A 22,531-nucleotide genomic window follows, 5' to 3' on the forward strand; every position below is an offset into this window, starting at 1 on the left:
AGGTTAAATAAACAGAGGAAGTGAGTCCTAATTCAGACAATGACTTCACCGTTGGTGTCTATGTGTATTTGTGTGCCTGTATGTTGTGATGTTGAAACAATGGAGAGACAACATGGCTGACGACAGTGGAGAAAACACTGGCGACAGTCCAGAGTCCTTTTGTCTCTCAGGTTTTTTACTGCTACAAAAAATTCAGCTCAATTCTATTTTTGTCCTCGCTGATGACGGAATCTAGGAAAGATATGCTCGAACTTAGTTGATATAAGTTGATATACTGCTTGTGTACGTGTAAGAGCCACAAACACAAACACTGACACTGAAAGCAGTGCAAACATCCCACAGTGTTTCTCAGGACCTTGTGATCTCTCATGATAACCATAACATCTCACAGACATGTGTTCTAAACTGTCCTTTTAAGTATATAAATGAAAAAAAAAAGATAAATTACTGCCTCCAAGTCACAGTGGGAAATCATGAGAGACTAGAAAACCCTGAACATTAAGACGTATCCGTGTCCGTCTGACCTCGCTTTGGTGTTTTGGCAAAGAATCACTAAAAGCGTTGTCGAGTTTCTTCTACAACAGGAGCAACATATTCAGCCATCACTTTGCATTCACATGCAAATTACTACCTCTGTTCTGACCAACACTAAAAAAGGCTTTTACAGTAACGACACCTCAGGATAAAGTTCACTTGTGTCTCTTTGTGTACATCGTTTATGTGTATTTGTTCGTCTTAAGTTATTTGAAGCTTTCACTGCTTGATCACATGAGCAATAAAGCAACAGGGATGTGTGTAAGTGTGGCGCGCCTATGTGTGGTGTGTGCACTCCCTTACATTATAGAGCTGCACAATGACAAGAGTTACTTTAAATGGGGTTCATTTTTGGCACAGGCAGTATGAGGTGTCTGATATCTGGAGCACTTACACGGTTTGGATGTACATGGAACTCTCCAAGTATAATCAAATAATCAAAATAATCAAAGGTGAGCAATTGCATTAGGGAGTGTCAGCCTGTGTATGAGCATTTTCAATTTCTGCACAGAAAAATAAAAAGGAAATGCCAAAAATGTTAAATGTAAGAAAAAAAAAAAGTTGACGTAAGCACAATTAAATGCAATGGAAAACAGACCTTGTGAATAAACTGTTGAACTGATGAACATGAAGCATGTTGTGACTTAAACATCTGCTGAAGCTTCTACAGAAAACATTAATTATTGTGGCAGACAAAAACATCTGATCTGTGTGGCACAATAAGAAGGCACTAATCTTCCTCAGATGAATACATAGGATTTAGTGGCATAGAAATGTGCATTCATTAGTATTTTCTTTTGCTAGTCATTGGAAAAATCTGATAGAATTTGTGCTGAATGTGGATGCAGAATTGGGCCACAGTAAGCAGTTCAAGAAAGAACCAACCCGTGCTTCACATACCGTTCTGTGTAGTGCAGTGCTACACACTGCGTGTATGCACAGTATGTATGGAGAACTATACGGTGTAGACATGCAGTGCTGATGTGCAGTGGAAGTTAAAGATCCCACTTTGTAGAACCCTGATAAAGCATTCAGCAGCTTAAATCAATTCACTTGTGAATTCTGGCTGGAGGCAATATGGTGCAGTGTTTAGTTCCCAAGAGCAACAACCAAGCTTTCTGACTTCACTGCAGCTCTGATTAGTGACTGGATTCTTCTCCAAAGGAAAAGCAGCAGAGCCTCCTGAGTATTGTAGCATTTAGAGTAATTTAATATACCAAACTGAAAAGTACGGTTGAAAAAATCAAGACCATAACATAGCATGGCAACATAACATAAAACTAAATCATCAGTAAATTGTCTGTTCAGAACTATTGATGACACATTTTTTTTCTAAAATCATATATGGAAGCAGTGACAACTTCCAAAGCAATATTAATTAAATGACTACAAACTGATGAAACAAAATGCTATCTATTTGAGTACACTTGTATGGTGTGTATAAATATTGTGCTTATGCTGCTTATGTGTGTGTTTTTTTTTGTTATTTTTTATGTTGACCTTACCCTGAGCACCTCTCGGCAGATGTAGGCAATCCAGTCCTCTTTCAAACAGTTCCCCTTAGTCTTCTTCACTAAGTCTGTGACAGAGCCAGCTCCACAGTACTCCATCACTAACTAGAAGGGCAAAAAGAGAGACATCTATTAGACAAACACACATGCCGGCATAAATAAAGCTTACATGCAAGTTCAGTAAGATGAGGATGTGCTTTTTCTGCGGATCTAATTTCTTCATCACTTCTGCCTTCCGATGTTTTTGCCTGTGGTTTTGAGCCAATCAGTTTCTCATACCCGTTCTTTTATTAATGAATTTGAATAATTCTGTCATATTCCCTTTAGACCTCCTGACCAACAATCCTCCTCCTCCTCATCACCACTTTGTCCCTCTGGTCTTCCTCAACACCTCGACTGATGTCTCCTTCATCCCCATTGGTCTAGGCAGATAACCGCTCATCTCTGAGCCTGGTTCTAGTTCTGGTTTCTTCCTGTTAAAAGGGAGTATTCCCTTCCTACTGTCACTCATTTAATGTTCCTGTATTAAATCCCCTGAGATGTCTTATGTTGTGATTTGGCACAACATAAATAAAACTTTGAAATCAGCATACACCGCTCCACCATTTCCAGCATCGAGGCTCTGGGGGGTCCCATCCTATCCCTGCATCTATTTGGTACATCGCTCTATGAGGCGGCTTCTCATCCTCAAAGTTTAATCGTCAAAATGTATCACTTCAATAATTTGTTATTTACTCCCAATGATCTATCCCTTTTGAAATAACTATAAATATTACTGTTGAATGGTCTTAAATTTAAATACATTAAATGGTAGAAACATACGTTTAGAGAGGAAACCCAGAGGGTAGCAGTCATTAAATTAAAAAAAAGAGACAGTTCTTTATTTTTCTTTTAGTAAAAATAACCATTAAAAAAGGTGAGTAGTTTACAAACCCAGAGTTGGTGGTCCTGTCCAGCAGGGCCTTTCTTAATAAAGGCGCCATAATAAGTCGCAATGTTTCTATGGTGGGAATAACTTTTTAACATGTTGATCTCCAGCTTTATCTCCTCTTCTTCCTCCTAAACATAAGAACAGACACAGAGCAAATCAAGCTGCTTACAAACACAAGTGATACAAATATTAGTGTGGTCGTGATTAACAGGTCTCTCAGGTAGTTATTAAACGGCAATGCATGGCTTAGTGTTTGTGATGTTTCTGTGTTGATAGAACTCTTCGACCTTATTTTCCTCAGGGCAGCTCAAATGCAGCAGAGGCCATTGTACACGTGTCAAACTCCTGCCTTAGAAATATTTTAAACTATACATCCAAAATGTGACTTGTTTAATCCTGCTTGTACACCGAGTTCCTCTGATAAAAAGTTCAAAGGTGGTACAATTTGTGATTTCGAGTCCATACAACAAATCTAGACATACAGCATCTCCAATCAGACGGTTGTGTAACCTCTAGAGGACCTTTCACCCAGCTATTGGACCTTAATTCAACCACTCCAATTTCCCAACAAAACAGCTAAGGTTGGTCAATGTTATGAAACGCAAGAGCAGAGGAAACGGAGTGCAGCACTTTCTGTTTTCTCACTATAAATCCTGGAAATGACTTGTGACTTCTCCAATTCACTGAACCCCTAAATCTACTCTGGCCTGGAGGAGAAGTGGATGAAGCATAGAGGAGCTGGAGAAGTTAGCTGTGGCTGTTAATCAGAAAAGAGGAAACAACAGAGAGCTTCTCCCAGTCACTGCCCTCCTTTAAATCTCGGCAGGACAGGAGAAGACAGGAGAAAATGACAAGGCAAGAGATTGAACTTTCACCTCTTTCTGGAACACAAAGCCTCCTGCCCGTGGCTGCAGTCTGTTTGGGTGTGTGTGTGTGTGTGTGTGTGTGTGTGTGTGTGTGTGTGTGTGTGTGTGTGTGTGTGTGTGTGTGTGTGTGTGTGTGTGTGTGTGTGTGTGTGTGTGTGTGTGTGTGTGTGTGTGTGTGTGTGTGTTTGAGTGAGAAGGCAGATAATAGCCATGCATTTCCTGCTACAGAGCTTCTCTGAAAAACAAGATCCTGAGTTTCATCAACACCGTACAGAAACAAGGGAGTGTAGAAACATGTTTTAAGTCCAAACTCATTTTGCAAAACTCATTTTGCAATACAGGTCATTCTGATACTATGTTAACTGCACAGGAATTACATGACCCATATTTGCATTTACCTAATTTCTTAAGGCTGCCTGTAACTGGTTTTTACATTTAAATAAGTCTGCTTATGATTCTCTCTATTAATCAATTCATTATTTGGTCAATCAAATGTGTGTCACAGTTTTGTGAAGCCTGTGGCAACCTCTTCAGTTTGGATGCATTGCCTGACATGATTCCTTCATTCTAACACATGCATTTTCAGTTTTCATATCACCTGAAGGAACTATTTATCAAGAGAGACGCTGGACAATGCTTGGTATGTTTTGCTTCAACAAGAGTCTGCAGCCATGGAAGCAGCTCTTTGAAACAGTGCTTTGGTAGATGCTAACATCAGCGTGCTAACATGCATGACAAACGCTGCTTTGCTACATTATGGCCAACGTGCCTCACAACCTGCTGCAACATGCCAACAGCCAATTTTACCCCACTTATTCTATCGCTGTTCGCTACGTCAACGGGATATAGTTGAAGTTTACATTTGTCCAGGTTGTCCCCTCACGCTGCTGTAGGACCGGGCAGAATACTGACCGTCAAACCATCTCCCTCATTTGACCCAGACTAAGGTGGCCCAGCTCCACCCCTGAAATTCAAAATGCAGCTTCAAGAGGATTCTTTTTTTTTCATCCTCAAATTGATTTTACAGTACAATGAGGTCTTAATGTTTTAAATCATCAAAAGGATTCAACAATAGCGTTAAAAACTCCAAAGTGAACAGAATTTTAACATCATTATAATTCACTTGAAATCTAATAAAAACTACTTCTGGGTCAAAACCGAATTATTGATGAGATTCTGAGAAAGGTAAAAAAAACGAGAGTATTTTTCAAAATTTCATTTTCAGGCTGACGTTATATTGAAGAAGTTTTCTGTTTGATCTTTGTGATCCGTGTGCACCTTCAGGAGGGAATTAGGTTGTCAAATGAATTGTAAAAGTTCCATCACTTCTTTGACCTGAAAAGGGGAATAAAGACTTGAAGTAGGCAAGAAAAGAAGAGAAACTCACTGCAAAACCTTTCATTTAGTCTAATAATGAGTGTTTAAACCTTTTTCACAATTGCAAATGTCTAAAAATGCTGCATTATAGTTTTGATTCGTTCCAAAGTAAATTGTTTAAAAGGGACTACATGTGTCAAATATTATCTTGTAATCTTTTTTTAGGGATAATGACAGTTGAAAGAAAACAGTTTCAATACAACAGAACGAGAACAAGTTGATAGTTACAGTTGGTGGTCCCTTAGAAATAAGTGACTAATTATATAATTTTATTATTATTATTTTTACATCGTTGCTCATGCCGTTGATGGTGTTGTCCTTTCACATGTTTTGAAAAATCTTTGGATGCATTTTAGAAGTTGATATTCTGAGTAAAGAACTAGAAAAGGGCAGGTATAATATAAATAAGGAGTATTTTGAGCTGTAAATTATATGCCAGAAGAGGACCAGAATAAATATAAACAAATCAACCTGGAAAAGTAATTGCGATGTTAAAAGATTATTCACCAAAGATAAGAGACAGAGGAAGAAAGATTGAGCTGAATGTTGAGGTAGAGAGAAAAGAAGTGTACATGATTTCATGTAATGGACTTTTACCTCCGTGACCTCCATGACTTTGATAGCTGCCAGTTGGCCCGTCTTGACATGACGACCCTGGTGACAAATGAAGCATAGATTAAGCGCGTCACACAAAGACTAACGTTTTCCATTCCTGACATACACACATTTCTTTTAAAAATTTTGACATAAGAAAAAAAAGACAGTCAAGGCCAGTGGAGTGGATGGAAACCTGGATGTACTCGATCATCCTGCTAGCAGGTAATGACCCTCATGAATTTTTCTGTGGTCCTCAAGAAGCTGCTTGCAAATCAGGCTGCCATGTGTGAGATATGATGAATACATCAACGCTTTATATTTCTGGGCTACTTAGAGACATCTGAACCATTGAAATATAAGCATGTAAGCAAGTAAGAGTATGCATCTTATGTCACAGGCAATTATGTGGGTAACCTTGGCGACAGGATAGTGTGGGGACGTGGAGGATCAGGGTAACCGTGTGCGTGTATATGTGTGTGTTAGTGACAGCATGTACTATGATTGACTGCTACACTCTGCACCTGCCATTCACTCAGTCAAGTCTCACATTGTACTATGGGCTGGAGGGCTACAGAGACACTCACTTTAGCGAAGTCTCAAAGCTAAAGGGACACAGCTTATTGAGAAAATGACCAAATTCCAGAGCAAATGGACTGGCAAGTGTTTATTTATTTTGCCAGTTGCAACAAGTTATAAAATATGTGCTTATTGTCCAATAAATGTATTGCTATCTTATACAGCTACATTATAGTGTAAGAGTTATTTGTAACCATAAATTGACAAAGTATTCTATGTGGCCCATGAGCCTGTAGGGAGTAGTTTCCTCTCTGGCCAAACTAAGTTGAATAGTCCGGAACTACATTATTACATAAACGTCTCTGCTTCCCAATTCCTGATGTAAAAGTCTAATATGGTACAATCAACTTAGAAGGACTACTTTATATGCAGCACAGGTTGCCCACCCATGTGTGTGTGTGTGTGTGTGTGTGTGTGTGTGTGTGTGTGTGTGTGTGTGTGTGTGTGTGTGTGTGTGTGTGTGTGTGTGTGTGTGTGTGTGTGTGTGTGTGTGTGTGTGTGTGTGTGTGTGTGGGTGCTGACTAATGCAGAATTCACATTGCGACAAAAACAAAAGTGATGATACACTGTGACTCTGGTCATTATTCTTCAGGAATTCATATTCAATAAATCCCAGGTGCAACTGTGTGATTGTAAAAGACAGGCAGCAACTTGTCATAATATAAAAGAATAAACACTCAACCCTTCCATCTACAATCAGCCCACTAATTGCAATGTATGTGTTGGCGCACACATTACAACATCTTTTGAGTGAATACTTGGATTGTGTAATAATGTTCAGTACTCATAGACAGGGCTACGTCTACCTAATGCTGTCTTCTCTAGGGAGGCAAAGTCAGAAAGAACAAGACACACGCAGGATGAGAGAGAGAGAGAGAGAGAGAGAGAGAGAGAGAGAGAGAGAGAGAGAGAGAGGAGTGAGACAGCAAAGGGTCCTTTGTAAAGTGCAGTCAGGTGAAAATGGGAAAATTAAAAACCTTGTCATGAGTCAGAAAGCTGACAAGATACTGGAGTAGCTAATCCATAAGCCTTTAAGCTGTGATGTACAACAGAAACAGACCACAGTATGACAAATCCAACTCTACTCAATCAGTCAGTCAGCTAATATTAAGATTCAAACACACAGAGAGTCAGAAAAAACTACAACCAGAAACTAATATGAAAGGACTGGTTGAAAATAACACTTCATTTTAAATATGTGCCTATTTATATTCAATTTCTCTGCAGCTAAATCTTGGAACCACTCTCAACCCATTTCCAAAGTAACATTAGTCACAGGGAGAATGTGTACATTATAAAAGCAGACTGTGGTGTTGAAACCTGTGTCCAAATCAAATATTTCTACATCAGAGAAGTTTTCAGAAAGTTCCAGGAATTAAACTGGACATCACAAATACTTCAGTATGCCAATATTATTATCGTGATGTATGTCGTAGCACAGTGTGACGTGGTCTACATTCAAAATAGGTCCGTCTCCCTCTATGATTATAACACTGAGATGTGCTGAGGTAAATTAAGGTGAACTCGCCTGAATATCACTTACCAATTCTTACGGGACTTAAAAGAGGAGTTGCAGTGGCATTACTAGATCAGTTCCTACAAATACCATCCGCTGTGGGAGGAGCTACAGCTTGCAACTCTAAACTCTTAGTAGAGTCCCACCCATTTCAGTAGGTGGGTTTTTAGTTGATATTGGCCTATCATATATACACATAGGTGTCAGTGCATAGGTTGTTCCATATGAAAATTATTATTTTTACAGAAAATAATGCAAAAAAAAAAGGTTCTCGGGGTAAATCAGAAATTATTCTACTTTTTAATCTATAGTTATTACAATCCCAGTGAGTAGGAGGCGTATTGGTCCATACAGACTTGGGTGCAGGAAAAGTCAGAAAACATTTTTTTCCAAACCACATTCACCGTCACCATGACAACAAAGACTGCATACATTTATGGGCATACTAACTTTAACACACAGCACAGTACAAGTCATCATTTGAACCCAAATCCTTAACCACGTGGTGTTTGTGCCTAAACCTAACAGGAGCGCTGATGTAGGTCATATTTGAGGGTGAAAACAGCAGCCCAGGGGAGGCCTTCTCCGTAGAAAGCGTGCAGGAACCCCTTAAAATGTCTTCATATACTATGGAAGGTATTAGTGATAGTAGTTCCTTGAGATCCTGCATGCTTTGGACCACCAAATTTCCAAATGATGTGTTATGCCTGAAAAAAGTCACAGCCATGCATGGATTAAGATTCATACAAATGTTTAAGCCCCTATAAAGAAAAAGGTAGAACGTGTCGTGAGGCCGGTGGAATGCTGTGACATACTTCACAATCAAGTTTAGTGAATATGTTGCTGACCCAGCCGTCATGAAACAGAATCTTTGTCAGATAAACAAGCTGCCATTCTTCTCATATAGATCACACGTTTATAATGAATGTGAGATGCACTGTGTGAGGTTCACTGACCACTCTTCATTCTGGCCTTGATTTGTTCCCCGAGTAAAGGACATTGTCTCCTTAATTGTGGCATACAAGCAGCTACTGGCCTGCTGTGATAAATAAGGAAATGGCCTTCCTGTCCCCTCAGACTCAATACTGTCTGATCGCTGCCACCACAACTAACAAATGTGAAATGTCTTACTCTCAACAGAGCTACTTAACAATATGCAGCACAGGCTCACACACTCACTCACACACTCTCACACACACACACACACACACACACACACACACACACACACACACACACACACACACACACACACACACACACACACACACACACACACACACACACACACACACACACACACACACACACACACTTAAAGGGCTCTGCTTGCCACCAGAATTAATTGGAGAGAGCTTGTGCACTTTTGACACTGAGGTCCAATGTATCACACACACAGGCTCATGCAAACACACACACGCGTTCGGATGTAAAGTGATTGGAATCAAACACGTACACAAATAAATTAAAATGTTCTCCGACAGACACACACACTGTGGCAGAATAAGGGGACAGTAGAAATATTGTGTCAGTGAAAAGGTTACTATAATATATTCATGTATATGCTAATTAGATCCAAGAGAGACATTTAAAAATCAGACAGCACAGACAAATGAGAGAAACACTCTCTGCTAGTGTCTAACTTTCTGACTCACCCCTCTCTCTATGTAAATCTCTGTATGCTCTCATCTCGCTCGCTTTGTATCTCTGTGTACTTGTATATCTATTCATGTGAGAATCCAGACTTTTATACCTTTTAAGTGAGAAAACTTGTTTTAGGGTTCAATTTTAGGGCTGGGTACTGTTCAAAAATGTTTGATAACTTTACTTCATAACTGGTTCCTGAACGACACATTTTTTAAATCAATTTTCAACAAAAAATAAATAAATTACATTACACACTGCAGTATAAATCATAATATATCCTGCAGTTTAGAGGGACAAATTGTAACCCAGCTCATCTTTTGTACTTACAATCTCGGGTTTACAAGCTAAATTTCCCTATCCATCCATTGTCTTCCGCTTATCCGGGATCGGGTCACGGTGGCAGCAGGCCAAGCAAGTTGGTCCAGACTTCCCTCTCCTCTGCAACATTTTCCAGCTCATCCTGGGGGATCCTGAGGCGTTCCCAGGCCAGCTGGGATATATAAACCCTCCAGTGTGTTCTGGGTCTTCCCCGGGGTCTCATGACAGTTTTGCATGCCCGGAAAACCTCCAGTGGGAGGCACCCAGGAAGCATCCTGATCAGATGCCTGAACCACCTCTAGACACTAACGCAATGTCCCACCTCCCTTTTAGGGACAGAAAGCCAGACTCCTCATCATGTTAATCATTACATGTCAGTTTGAAGCCAAGCTCTACTTGGTTTAAACTGTAGATACGATTAGATTTAGTGTAAGGTTAGGGTAAGGGTTTGGCAAGTGGTGGGTACAATTAGAATTAGGATAGGTCTCCAGGAAATGAATGTAAATGACCTCTGAAGTGATGGAATTACAACTGTGTGTGTAACTTTTTTACAAGGGAAAAAAAGAGTTTTTTGCAACATGGAATTCTCACAACAACCCACCTGCTGCACATTACAATTAACATATTTATTATTGACCAGAAATATGATTAAGTAAGTACAGCTTTTGAAAAGTAATTTAGGGAAATGTCATCAAAAATGTAGTTCTATGTTGTGCATTTATGAAAAGAATACTCTTGTATAGTCTTCTGTGGCTGATTTTCCTCAGTCGGAGAATATAGCTCTCATGATTGCATTACAATCATTACATATTTTAATATGCATTATATACTTAGGATGTTACGTTGCAGACACAAGGCTGTTGACAAGGCAGGCAAGTTGTATTGGGGGAATTGTAGTCTTCAGAAATGTTAAAACTTGACCCCTACTGCGGACTAAGAGTCTGGTTATGTGTGCCGGTGTTACAGTCACAGTCCACTCCACCAGCTGCGCTGGAGCGCAGCACTGAATCCCTGGTGTACTTTCATTATAGTTTTGGCATTTAGAAAGTACAGTAAGGAGGCCAGTAACATCTGTAGATGTTTGAACTATATTCTCACTGTTCTGCGACAGAAGAGTAATCAGAGCAGACCGTAGCTGGAACTCTCATGGGGGGCTGCTTTCCTCTTCTCTCGCTGGTTTTCATCGGTGTGTCTCTCCCTCTTCCTTCCTTCCTTCCTTCTTTTCTGTCCCTTTGCCTTTCACCTCTGCCTTCCTTCCTTTGCCCTCTCTCACTTTCCTCTCTCCTTCCTCTCCTTTTTTTCCTTTGTCTCTCTCCCACTCTCCCTCTGTTTCACCAATAACAAGCCCAAACACTGCATCCCTTGACGATGTTGGAAGATGGTTCCTCTGTGTCGAAGCTCAAACCTCCACCCACCACTCTTTAGCTTTGAAACAATGACTTTTATTTCGAAAACATTTGATATTTTAAGTAACACAATGCTGTCCAGTTCTTAATAAACTTACTCAACTTTTTATTTTTAACATAAACCTTTCAGTTGTTGCTGCTATAAAGTAGCAGAACGTCTAGTTCGTACTGATGGAAGAGATTTTGGTTGCAACAGAGACTATTATGTTGGTCTAAATCAATATATGGACATATTTTAAAAATGTTGTCAGCAGATCTAAACATGAGTAAGATAAGAGTGATGATATGTCGATTACAAAAAGGGAAGTGATGCTACTGAAACCAGGAAGATTAGAGGAAGTGTAAGTGATTCACTGGGATTGGTATTAAAGGCAGCTGTTTTATGGTTTCAACATAGTGTCATCTAGTTTTCCAGATATACAGAAGTGAAATTCTAGAACAAATGTACATTGCTTTGACCTTTCACAAACGTAATTAAAACATGCCAGCGGTTAAAGTTATGTTTCAGTTGACTATATTTGTGCTATTGACATAATTTGCCCTGCCATGTCAATTACACACCAACAGTCTCACCAAGCAAAATGTTCCAACTACTTCAAAACAGTTAGCAACTTTACATATTTACATCTTAATTACATGAAAATAATCTATTCCTTAAACTACAGCAGACTCTCTCATGTCAGCACTAGAGAGAAGAACTGTGTTCTATCAGCAGTGATGAATTTTGAATGGAGTTTGCCATTTTCTAATTGTAACACACACACACACACACACACACACACACACACACACACACACACACACACACACACACACACACACACACACACACACACACACACACACACACACACACACACACACACACACACACACACACACACACAGATAGCGAGAGAGACACAGGGCGTTTCTCTGTTTGTAAAAAGAACTTCCCTTCTCTGCAATCCACTGCAATTGAATCAGTGTGTGTCTGTGTGTGTGTGAGAGAATGATGTGAACATGGTGAGTGAGAGAAGCATGCACTGTATACTAACAATACAGCATCTCAATAACTACTGTGCTATTAAGCAACTTTGTTACCTTAAAACAGTATTTTGTTTTTAAATATATAAAGCGAGGACAAAGTATCAAAACCTCATCAAAACCTACAAAAACAAATCAAAGAAATTCCTACGATGTTGTTTTGAAGATAAAGCCTTTAGATAGTCAGGGCTGAATTGTTCTGTCCTGAGGCCGTTACCTTACTGAGGACATACTAAATACACGTGACTACTACTGCACATAATACATCCTATATTTCTATATGCATATGTATATGTATATCTTGGATCAGTTGGTATCACTCTGTATCTGACAACATTTTGGTCCCCACCGGCCCACTTGGCTAACAGGTCAGAGTTTTACTGGTCCATTGTATATTTAAATGGGCCCAGAAATGAAAATGAACTGTTTTGGCATACTTTTGGTGATTTTTTTTTGTAGACAATACTTACAACATTTAAGTTCCCTTTGGATTTGGTTGATAATAATATACAACATCATCTTTTAATAAACTCCCATGTCAAGAACTGTGACTTTTCAGAGAGAGAAGTGATCCCCACAGACTGAGAATTGACTTGTCGTAGTTGGTGGTGCGAGCGTGATCGAGTCACAAGGGTAGATTCAAAATGTACTCCTGTTGCACAGCACCCTGATGTGCATGGGGGGAGGGAGGCTATAACCTTCATAATTAAGTATTCCAAGTTTTGACACTTGATCAACATCAGTACCCGAGTCAAACACGTTTCAGTGACCAGTGGTCTGAGTTGCATCAGTGGTTTTTCTATGGAAATAAAGGCGCATGACAAATTTTGTGGCAAACTTGAGATATCAGCAACGGAGAGGTTTGAAACGCTTTGAGAAAATCTGAGGCGATGAAACGATAAGCCTGCAAAGGTGTTCAGAGGGACATTAGCGTCTGCTCGAGACAGAAAAAGTCGCGTCAGGTCAGGAGCACTTCCAGATGGGTTTTCTTTTACATTCTGGGATTGCACACTGTGAATTTTTCCACGCGGGTCAGACTGTCAATGCACAGTTCAGCTGTGATGTTCTGAGGCATCTGAAGAAAACAATTTGGTCCAATCGACCAAAAGTGTGGCGTGGTGGCACTCGGGTTCTCCAAGATGACAACGGCTGCTCACAGCATGTTGAAAAACACACAAGTTTCTCACCCTCAACAAAACTGCCCTGCCTGCCAGATTTGGCTCTCTGCTGCTTCTTTTCGTTCCCCGACAATTTGACACAAATTTTCATGTGAGCTCTCTGCTCAAGTTTCAGGTGCATGGAGAAATCACATCTGCACCCGGACCAGTGGAACTCAGGTGCTAAATGTTGATTTACTCACCGAGGTTATCGTTTCCCGCTGCTCCATGCCTGTAACGGTGTTGTGCAGCAGTACTAGTCTCCGAACTTTTCTATCCCCTCTCGTACGTGCAGAGACACATGCAGTTAGAGGGGGAGCTACAATTTACAGATGTCACCTAAATGCCTCACGTACAGGCTATCAGTAGATTCAACAATTTAAAGATGTTTCCCTAAAGGCCTCATAGGGTGTCGCTAGAAGCTTTGATTTACCAATGTTCCCTAAACACCTCAGAGGCAGCGGATCACTGCATGCTTCGTTTTACTGATATTCTCTATATGCTTCAAATGCAGGCTGCCGGTAGCCTGGCCGCTGCGCTCATAGAAGTGTCTCGTCACCACGGCAGCAAAACTTGGCAAAAGGGTGGCCAACATTTTTTTTTAAAACAGTTACTTCTGTAACTGTTGTAATACTTCTGAAGTTATGTTTATGTAAGGTGCAATCAAAGGATTTTTATCTTTCTGGGCAGAACCCTAAAGAGTCTTGTTGCTGAGGTTCTCTTTTTTTAGTTCATCTTGATTCATTTCATGGTATTGAAGCCTGTCTCTGCAGGGAATCAACAGCAAACTACAAAATATACAAGTTGCTGTTTTCCACTCAAAACTATTGTTGCTTCCACGAAAGAAGAAACACCCTTCCTCTTTTAGTATTAATAAGAGGCTGAGAGTGCATCTTATCATACATTGGTCTTCCCCACCTGTATTTCATCCAATCAAAATGCATTTCATCAGCCTAGCATAATGAAAACAATGACATCATCTAAAACATGCTCACATTACAGTCAATGGCAACTGGCCAATCAATTTGCCCTGCATGAACCTTTCCTGGCCCCAGGCCATCAGGCCGGCGGTTGAAAAAAACTGTGCCGAATGAATCATTATAAGGTGAAAGACAAATAAAATGAGTAAAGGCTACTTATTACAGCTAGGGGTTTTGGTTTAGTTTTAAAGCATTTCAGACCTCACTAACACTCCACAGCTGCACTTCTCTTTTCTAACATCCATTCACACATCACTCACATTCAACAGTGATGACACCATGTTTTCTAGGTTCGTGCAAAAACTCGGTCCAAAGCTTTTTTTAATCTGTTATCTTTCTTTGTCAGAGTTCGGAAGATGTGGTGGAACAAAACAAAACAAAACAAAAAACAAGAGTACTGAAGGTTCTTTGAGTTCCTAAGTAGTTCCTGACTTCTCAGTTCCTGGGGAAATTTGGATGAGAAGCCTGAATTGTCTCCAGCCCCGTCTGCTCTCTGTCTCCTCTAGTTGTCTCTGTCTTAGTGTGTCAGAAAAGTCTTTCAGCTGACCAGGAGGTTGTTCCACTGAATTAAAGTGAAAATTAGGCTAATGGGGCTCCCTTTCCTCCGTGTCTGTTCCCACTGACTACGGAGTTTGATTGGCATGACTATGACAGACTACTAATTGTCAATTGGTGGATTTTAAAAAAAAAAAGGAAAAAAAAAAGAAGCTGTGCACAATGCTGTACAATAGGCAAATTTGTCAAATGGTCATATGTTTCAATCACAACAATCAACTCCTAATGTTAGACACAAGTCAACTGGAAGGCAGAACTAATTGGCAACTTAACCTAAATTGTACCACAAATCAATTCACCAAACAACAGACAGTGGATCACTGTGGTTTACACCAGGAACTGCACACTACTCTGCATACACAGTAATCACATTGTCACAGTGATCGTTGCTCCACCTCCCTCCTCTGCCTCTTCATCCTCCAACTCTCTCTTTGGCAGTATGTGTTGTTGGGCTTTCCACTTCCCGTCACGGCTAACCTGCACTCTGTCCTCACCTCGTCTTCTTTCTAGTGAGATCAATTTCTTCACAGAGAGTACACGGAGGAGCTTTTCACTACGAACGTGCCAGATAGTCAATGTTGCTCCGATGTCATCCAGTTCCAGCCATTTCTTCCAACTCCATTTCCATCCCTGCCTATCTGTTGTGGCTTATATTTGCTTCAACCCGCACCGTGCCCCATCTGACATGTTTGTCTGACCTGACTGTCCTTATCGGTTCATCGCTAACTGTAATGCTGTAAACCACCTTTAGACCTTAACTGATTTTCATCTACCGGCCTTTGTACAACGATAATAATTTGATAAATATACAAACAAGTGTGTGTTTTGATGCCGCACTGTCTTTAAAAATATGCACGCCTCAAACAACTCGGACAGAGTGATCTCAGCTGTCATTTCTGTAAACGTGAAAATGACTTAAAAAGGGACTTACTCTGCCTGGGGCTGTGAAGCAGTACATGTTGTGTCTTAACACATTGTTAATCACTCTACAAAATAAAGACATGGCATCTGTCTCATGGAGCTATTTATTTGGGAATTTCAGTATTTTACCCAGAATAGTTATAGCTTATCAAAAGTATTACATAATTGCCTGATGGTGTGTATTTGAGCTGACCGCAATCATTTCGCATTATTGTTAGAACGCGTTCCATTCACTTGTATTCAAACAGCTCAATGAAACTAAACGTCATATTTCCCTATTTGCACGTCATACTTTTAATGCCACATTAGTGGAGAATTAGCACCACCACAGTAAATTGTTTGCTTTGATCATTGATTATATTTCTATGTTTCTGTCTAATTCTGTCAGCGAACTGTTTGTTGATGTTAGGGGTGGTAGGCTAGTTGTAAATTGGGTTAGGATGTTCATCTGCATGAAAATGATCTAGATTACAAAATACAGAATCGTGTTACCTGTCAGTGCAAGTATCTCTAAATACTAATGTTTCCAGGTATGCTATTGACATGGTCGCACCTCTTAAAAACTCATGAGGAATACACTAATTATAAAACATTCAAATGTACACAGCTTGACACGTGAAACAGTTGACTTACACTCTCTCTAGCTCGAATTTGAAATTAATATTAGTCATTGGTGTCCACACAGTACAGACATAAACTAATCTCTAAACTAGGTCAATAAAATTGAACATTGTCTACATAGCTACTAAGTTCCAAAAATGGCCTTTGTACAAAAGCTTTAGCTCACAGCAAATTTAATTTCACCCTTGTCAGCCAGTTCAGGGAAAATCATCTTAGCTGCCTCAAAGTAGCCAATGTGTGTGTATTTCAGCTCCTGTTTTGGACTGACCTGGTCCCTTGGTGAACATGTTGCTTATTTTGCAGGATTTATCTGCATCTGTGGCACCTCTCATTTTTGTTTTTTTCTCTCCCCCTCTGCTCCACCTTTCCTTTTCTCCTGACAGTCCGTTTTGCCGGGTGACTTGTCTTCCATGGTAACGGGAGGCAGGCAGGTCAACGGTTGCTGCTATGTGTGTCACAGAGACACGGCGAAGCTGTTTTGCGCCTGAGAACACCTCATTTTAATTCTAATTCGAGCATCCCAGGAAGAAAAAGATTACGCCGCAGCGGGTCAAGGCAAACCATAACGACCCTCAGGCCACCGGGAAATGTCTCGACGCTCCTGACGGCAATGTGACTGAAATTGCTATTTATGTCGTGTCTTCCCTGTGCCATTTTGTTAACAAAGCCAAAAAAGCAAATACATATTTATTGAAATGTTTCAGTGTCTAATGCCAATAAATGGCTCTTCTTCATATGTGTGGAAGGAAAACTAACAAAACAAATACATGCTCTCAGATATAACACGTGGTAGCCTGTAGATGATCCTGCCTTGAATCATTAGATTTATTGCTAAATCACCGTGAATGAAAATGCTCACCATTCATCCATATTTGGTGGTTTCCCCTTGTTAAAGCATCAATGAATGTGAGTCACAGGATGCAATTTGTAATTTTTTAACCCCTTGTGTAAACGCCAACACAGGCCTTACTGTCCTTGCAATATTTCCTCTTTCGGGAAATCAAGTGGCAATCAGGGCACACACACCCACCTTCTGTTTGACAGAGCCACACACAGACATACACAAACCTGGGAGCTCTCAATGGACTGGGTTCATTCTGTAATCCTTAACTTTTAACTTCTACTGTAATTTAAACTATCAAATACACGTTCAATAGACCTGACCAAAGTCACTTATTTCAAAACCATTTTAAACTTGTTTATTATAGATGGTACAATGGATATTAACTTTTTGAGACCTAAATTTCCACCTACTGTATATGTCTTGTGCAGCGTGAAACATAATTATTCTTCCAGTTTAACTTAAGTCCTTCGCCATAATACATTTGCATTCTTTCTATCAGATATGTATTGAAAGTAACCCTCCTTTTCAGTGATGTCAAAATGATATTGAGCAGCAAATTAAATGGATTAAGTCAATGCATTTTCTAAAAAAAAACATAATAGAACTTGATAGTAAAAACAAAGCAGGCAAAGTTAAAACCATAAAATAGACATGAATAGACAAGTCTTAAATAAGTTAGTTAAAACAACAACAACAGTGGGCATAACAAAGAACTAACATGTATGGGTACCAGTGCCAATACTTTGACTTGGATAACGGTTCCACAAACGTTTTTTTTCCAAGACAATTTGCATAAAATCTATTTGAAGAAAGAGAAAATTACATAGTTTAAAGGAGGAGAGTGGAACCCGAAATTACCAGATGTCCCCTAAATGCCTCAGAGATTCACACACGATGCTACAACTTATCAATTCTCCCTGAATGCCTCAAGTGCTCAATAGACCGTAGACTGTATATAAAAGTGGATGTAGCTTCCAGGTCTGAAAAGTGAAGACTAAGTGGAAGTGACATTAAGTGCAATACCACTAAGGGCCACTGGGGGCTGGCTCCAAAAAGCCTCTGGCTACAATTAGTTTTCTGGTGCTCCATCTGAAAATAATTCCATAATTTATTCAATATTTGGCCTCAAAAAGCATTTATTCGGGGGGGGGGGGGGGGTACATAGTTGGATTGACATGCTCGGGGTGCAGTTAGGTTTCCGATATAGTTGGCTGTTTGCAGTGGACGGTTAGTTGGAGGCGCACAGAGAAGCCTCCAGTCACTGCAGAGCATTCAACTCACACAGGTGTATGGCCAGAAATTAGTTTGAAAAAGAGTCAAATAAGGTGTCCTGACATAAGCTGTAATGACCTCATTTTAGATGGAATGATTTTATCTACATGGGCAAATCGGCCATATAGAACCAACGTATGATAAACGCTGTGCCTCCCTATTGCTGATGAGATTAACTCCAGTATAAGCAAAGCAAAAGTTATGCATTTTAAAATGAAAATGTATTTGTGTAAATGTTGCCTGTGTGTACTGTATGACAAAGCATTTTTCAATAGTAGATAGTACCGAAGCAAATCTGTCTTAGATATTTGTCTCAGTTTTATGACAGATATGTGGAGTAGTTTCAGCTACTTAGCTACTTGTAGCGCTTAAACTTAAGCGCTAGAAGCAATTGTAACATATCTAAAACTAGCCACTCATAAAGGGCCTGAACCATTTGCTGCATCATCTTTCACCCCCAGTTTAAAGCTCAAAACTGAAACTACTACTGGGTGTATTAACACAGTTTGTGGTATAGCAAAAGCATCTGAACGCAGGGAACAACCAGCTGCACCAGCCTAAGTAGGACTGAACACCTCCTGCAACCACAAACCACTCATACTCACGTATACACAAACAGATACTGCGATAGGGAAGTGAGCCCCACCCAGAGCCTTTAAAAGATGCTGTAGATGCTTGTGTGTGTGTGTGCGTGCTGTTTGCAAGAGCTACAAGATATTTCGGTCAACAGATAATTATTTTTTTTCTTCATAGCCAACTTTACGTTTTACCAGAAGTCACGTGTCAGATACTGTGCTATACTGCTGTGTCTGCATGTCATGAGGCTGCCAGAGGCTCACAGGGTGCAGCTTGTGAGCCAACAACAGGCAACTTTTATGATCAGACTTACTGGCATGTAAATACTGGTTAGATGCAAACCTGAAACTTCACACTTATTTCTGTACATTGTTATTTGTGGTAGTGTTAATGTTGTTCTTCCATGAGTGCGACAAACGCTCACTGAAACCAAAAATATAGGCAGTGAAGCATCACAGGGCCACTCACCTTGTACACCTGACCGTATGTTCCATTGCCAACCACCTCAACCAGCTCAAAGATACCTGCTGGATCCTAGAGAAAAAGTAACACGGTCAAGGAAAAAAAAAAAAAGAGGATTGGACAAAAGAGATGTGAAGCGGCAAGAAGCTTTGTTCTCACAGCTGAGCAAAAAAAAGCAGCACAGCGGAATCTATGAGTGTACAACTCTATAGCAAATGCTACATTTCAGCTTAGTCACAATACAACAGATTCATGCCAAGCAAAACTGTGACAAACAGCTTTATACGCTCAGTGCTAAGGGTAAATAGAGAAGAACAATGGAGAGTTATCCTTCGATAGGGACTGAGGAAGTGGGACTGCAAATGTGGATAAGAATCTGAGCTACGAGGAATAAAAACATGGTCTGAAAAGCACTGAATATGTCTTTAATGTCATATTTTTTGGTCATATCTTCAGTTTAGAGCTGCAATTGATTGTCAACTAATCGATTAGCTGATTGATAGTCAAGGGAATAGTCAACTATTTTGATAATGAAATTGTTTTGGGTTTTTGAGTCATTTAGGCTATTTAACAGACAAACGCTAACATCCTCTGAGCCCAGCTCCTTGAATGGGAATATTCTCTCATTCCTTTAGTCCTCCATGATAATAAAGTGCATATTTTGTGGTTGTGGACTGTTGGCTGGGACAATACATGACACTTTTGGCAGCACATTATGTTTTGGGAAACACTGGTCAACATGTTACACTAATCTTTTTGACGTATTAAGAACCTAACATTTAAATACAAAATAATTGGCAGATTAGTCAGATTAGCCATCCAAACAAATGCCCAACTAAAAAAAAAAAAATTAAAAAAAACAGGCAGGGAGGATAAGATCACAAAACAGGAGCATCTAAGTATAAATACAAAGATAAGAAATATGAAATAGGTTAAAACCAAAAATATGACAGATTTAGAACTGGACTGCGTTTTACTGCATTGGGCTGTCATCATGTCGACCACTTGTTGCATTGTTGCATGTCAACTTTTCAGCAAGTCCACCAAAGGAAAATCCTGTGTAAACACTGTAGCATGTAAACTTACACCAAACAGGACACAGGGCACACAGAAAGCATAATGCCACGGGATAAAGCACTCGATCAATTCAATATTATAGACACTTCGTTTTTGCAAGTGGATATAAAAGTGAGTTAGACAAGGTAAAAATAAAAAAAAAATACAAATCTGACTAGTCAGTGAAGTTGTTGCTTGAAACTAACCGTGAAGTTTCAAGCGACACCCACCACATCCTACAATGTTTACTCAAACATTTCATTAAAAGGGAAGACAACGTTCCTTCACTTACTCTCAAAGCAGCGAGGTCAATATTGTCCAAACTTCGAGTGGTGTTTTCTCTCGACATTGCTGTCAGTAACTTTGCCAGCGTGTTGATATTTGTAGACAAGACATGGACGGTGGACTTTCTCCTTACGTTACAAACTAACGGGCTTTCCTCTTGTCGGGTCCATTCTGAAGTTTCGCTAGCAGCGTCAAGCCAATCGATGAAAACCAATGCACTTCCGGGCAATCCTTTCAGAATAAGTGACTTTATCGGCAGACTGTTTTTTTTTTTGTTATGGATTTGCAGTTGTATTTGTCCTCTGTCAAAAAGAGATTAAACACAAATTATCATCGATATAACATAACCATTTATTTTATGTTTACAATAGAATACATGATTAAAAAAAAAAAGCTCAATTTTTACTCCTACAACTTGTAAACCTAATTGTGAAATTAACACTTTAACGCTGTTTCCGGTTATGTTAACACTATTCCATTGTTTGACACTTTTGAGTGTTGCGCTTGAGAATTTTTTTATTGGGAGTGACAAAAAAAAAACTTGACATCTCGTCAACCTTTGAGAAGCGATGAAGAAGCACCTTTGCATCACTAATCCTCTGCTTCGACAGCATGTTTTCTAATGAAAATGATGTAGTAGGCTACACTAATAAACAATAATCGTCCCACGTGTATCCGTGATCGTTAAAAAAACAAACGAACAAACTTTGCAGATACCTTTTTGAAAATTAAGATATCAACAGCACTAAAGTTAGATCACAAAACAGATAGGCTATTTGGAGCTGATCCTTGTAGCATCATTGGGCACAAATTCAATAAACTTTTGGCAAATTGTAATTAAAAAAAATTGTCAAAGAGTACACTAGATTTCTGCACCTTCTCTGACTCGCATTCAGCCTCAAAATCTGGTCTATGACGAGAATCAAAAGAAGCAGTGTGCAGAATTGAATGGCATCTAGTGGTGAGGTTGGAGACTGCAACCAATTGAACACCCCTTGCTTCACCCTCTTTTCCCAAACCTGTAAAATAATATATACGCTGGCCAAACTAGCAAAAATGGCAAAACAGCCTTTTAGAGTCAGTTTTGTTTGCCCCTTCCGGGCTACTGTATAAAACATGGTGGTGCAACACAGTGCTCTTCGTGGAGGGGGACCTGCTCCTTTCGTTGCTCTCAAGAGCTCATTCCAAAGCAATGGAAACACAACAATTCTTAGTTTCAGTGTATACCAATTAAAACATAACTATGAATACAATAATTGAGTTCTGACTAAATCCTTCGCACTGAACTTATTATGGCCCATTTCAAAGAGATGTCGTTTTTATTGTCCACTCTACAAAAGCAGGTGTGTGTGCACGTCCCTTAAGATATAAAACCTGATTTGTTGGTGGAAAAATATTGGAGATAAAATTGTTGTTCCAGCATTCACAAAATCTATTAGACATTGAACCCCTCGGTTCAACTCTCCTCCCTTCAAGGTGCAGAGAGGATGATGGTCG

At 39.7% G+C, this 22,531-nt stretch overlaps 1 protein-coding gene across 5 annotated transcripts in view; it reads right to left on the reverse strand.

Moving 5' to 3' along the window:
• LOC138628879 (mitogen-activated protein kinase kinase kinase kinase 4) overlaps nt 1-21,188 on the reverse strand; it is a 65,704-nt gene extending 44,516 nt beyond the window's left edge. For 4 of the 5 annotated variants that reach the window (XM_069712190.1, XM_069712193.1, XM_069712191.1 and 1 more), the window contains exons 1-5: nt 21,042-21,188; nt 19,700-19,765; nt 5,817-5,873; nt 2,979-3,104; nt 2,040-2,150 (exon numbers count right to left, since the gene is read on the reverse strand). In XM_069712190.1, the coding sequence (XP_069568291.1) occupies nt 2,040-2,150; nt 2,979-3,104; nt 5,817-5,873; nt 19,700-19,765; nt 21,042-21,098 (417 nt within the window). In that variant the 5' untranslated portion in view covers nt 21,099-21,188. Of the gene's footprint in view, nt 1-2,039; nt 2,151-2,978; nt 3,105-5,816; nt 5,874-19,699; nt 19,766-20,670; nt 20,750-21,041 lie in introns of all 5 variants that reach the window. The other variant, XM_069712192.1, reaches the window with a different exon arrangement.
• Nucleotides 21,189-22,531: the final 1,343 nt, after the last annotated feature.

The sequence above is a fragment of the Brachyistius frenatus genome, unplaced genomic scaffold (assembly GCF_029030835.1).
Source record: "Brachyistius frenatus isolate BFR_SWC_R1_liver_20210118 unplaced genomic scaffold, ASM2903083v1 Contig_107, whole genome shotgun sequence".
In the NCBI taxonomy this organism is placed as follows: Eukaryota; Metazoa; Chordata; class Actinopteri; family Embiotocidae; genus Brachyistius; species Brachyistius frenatus.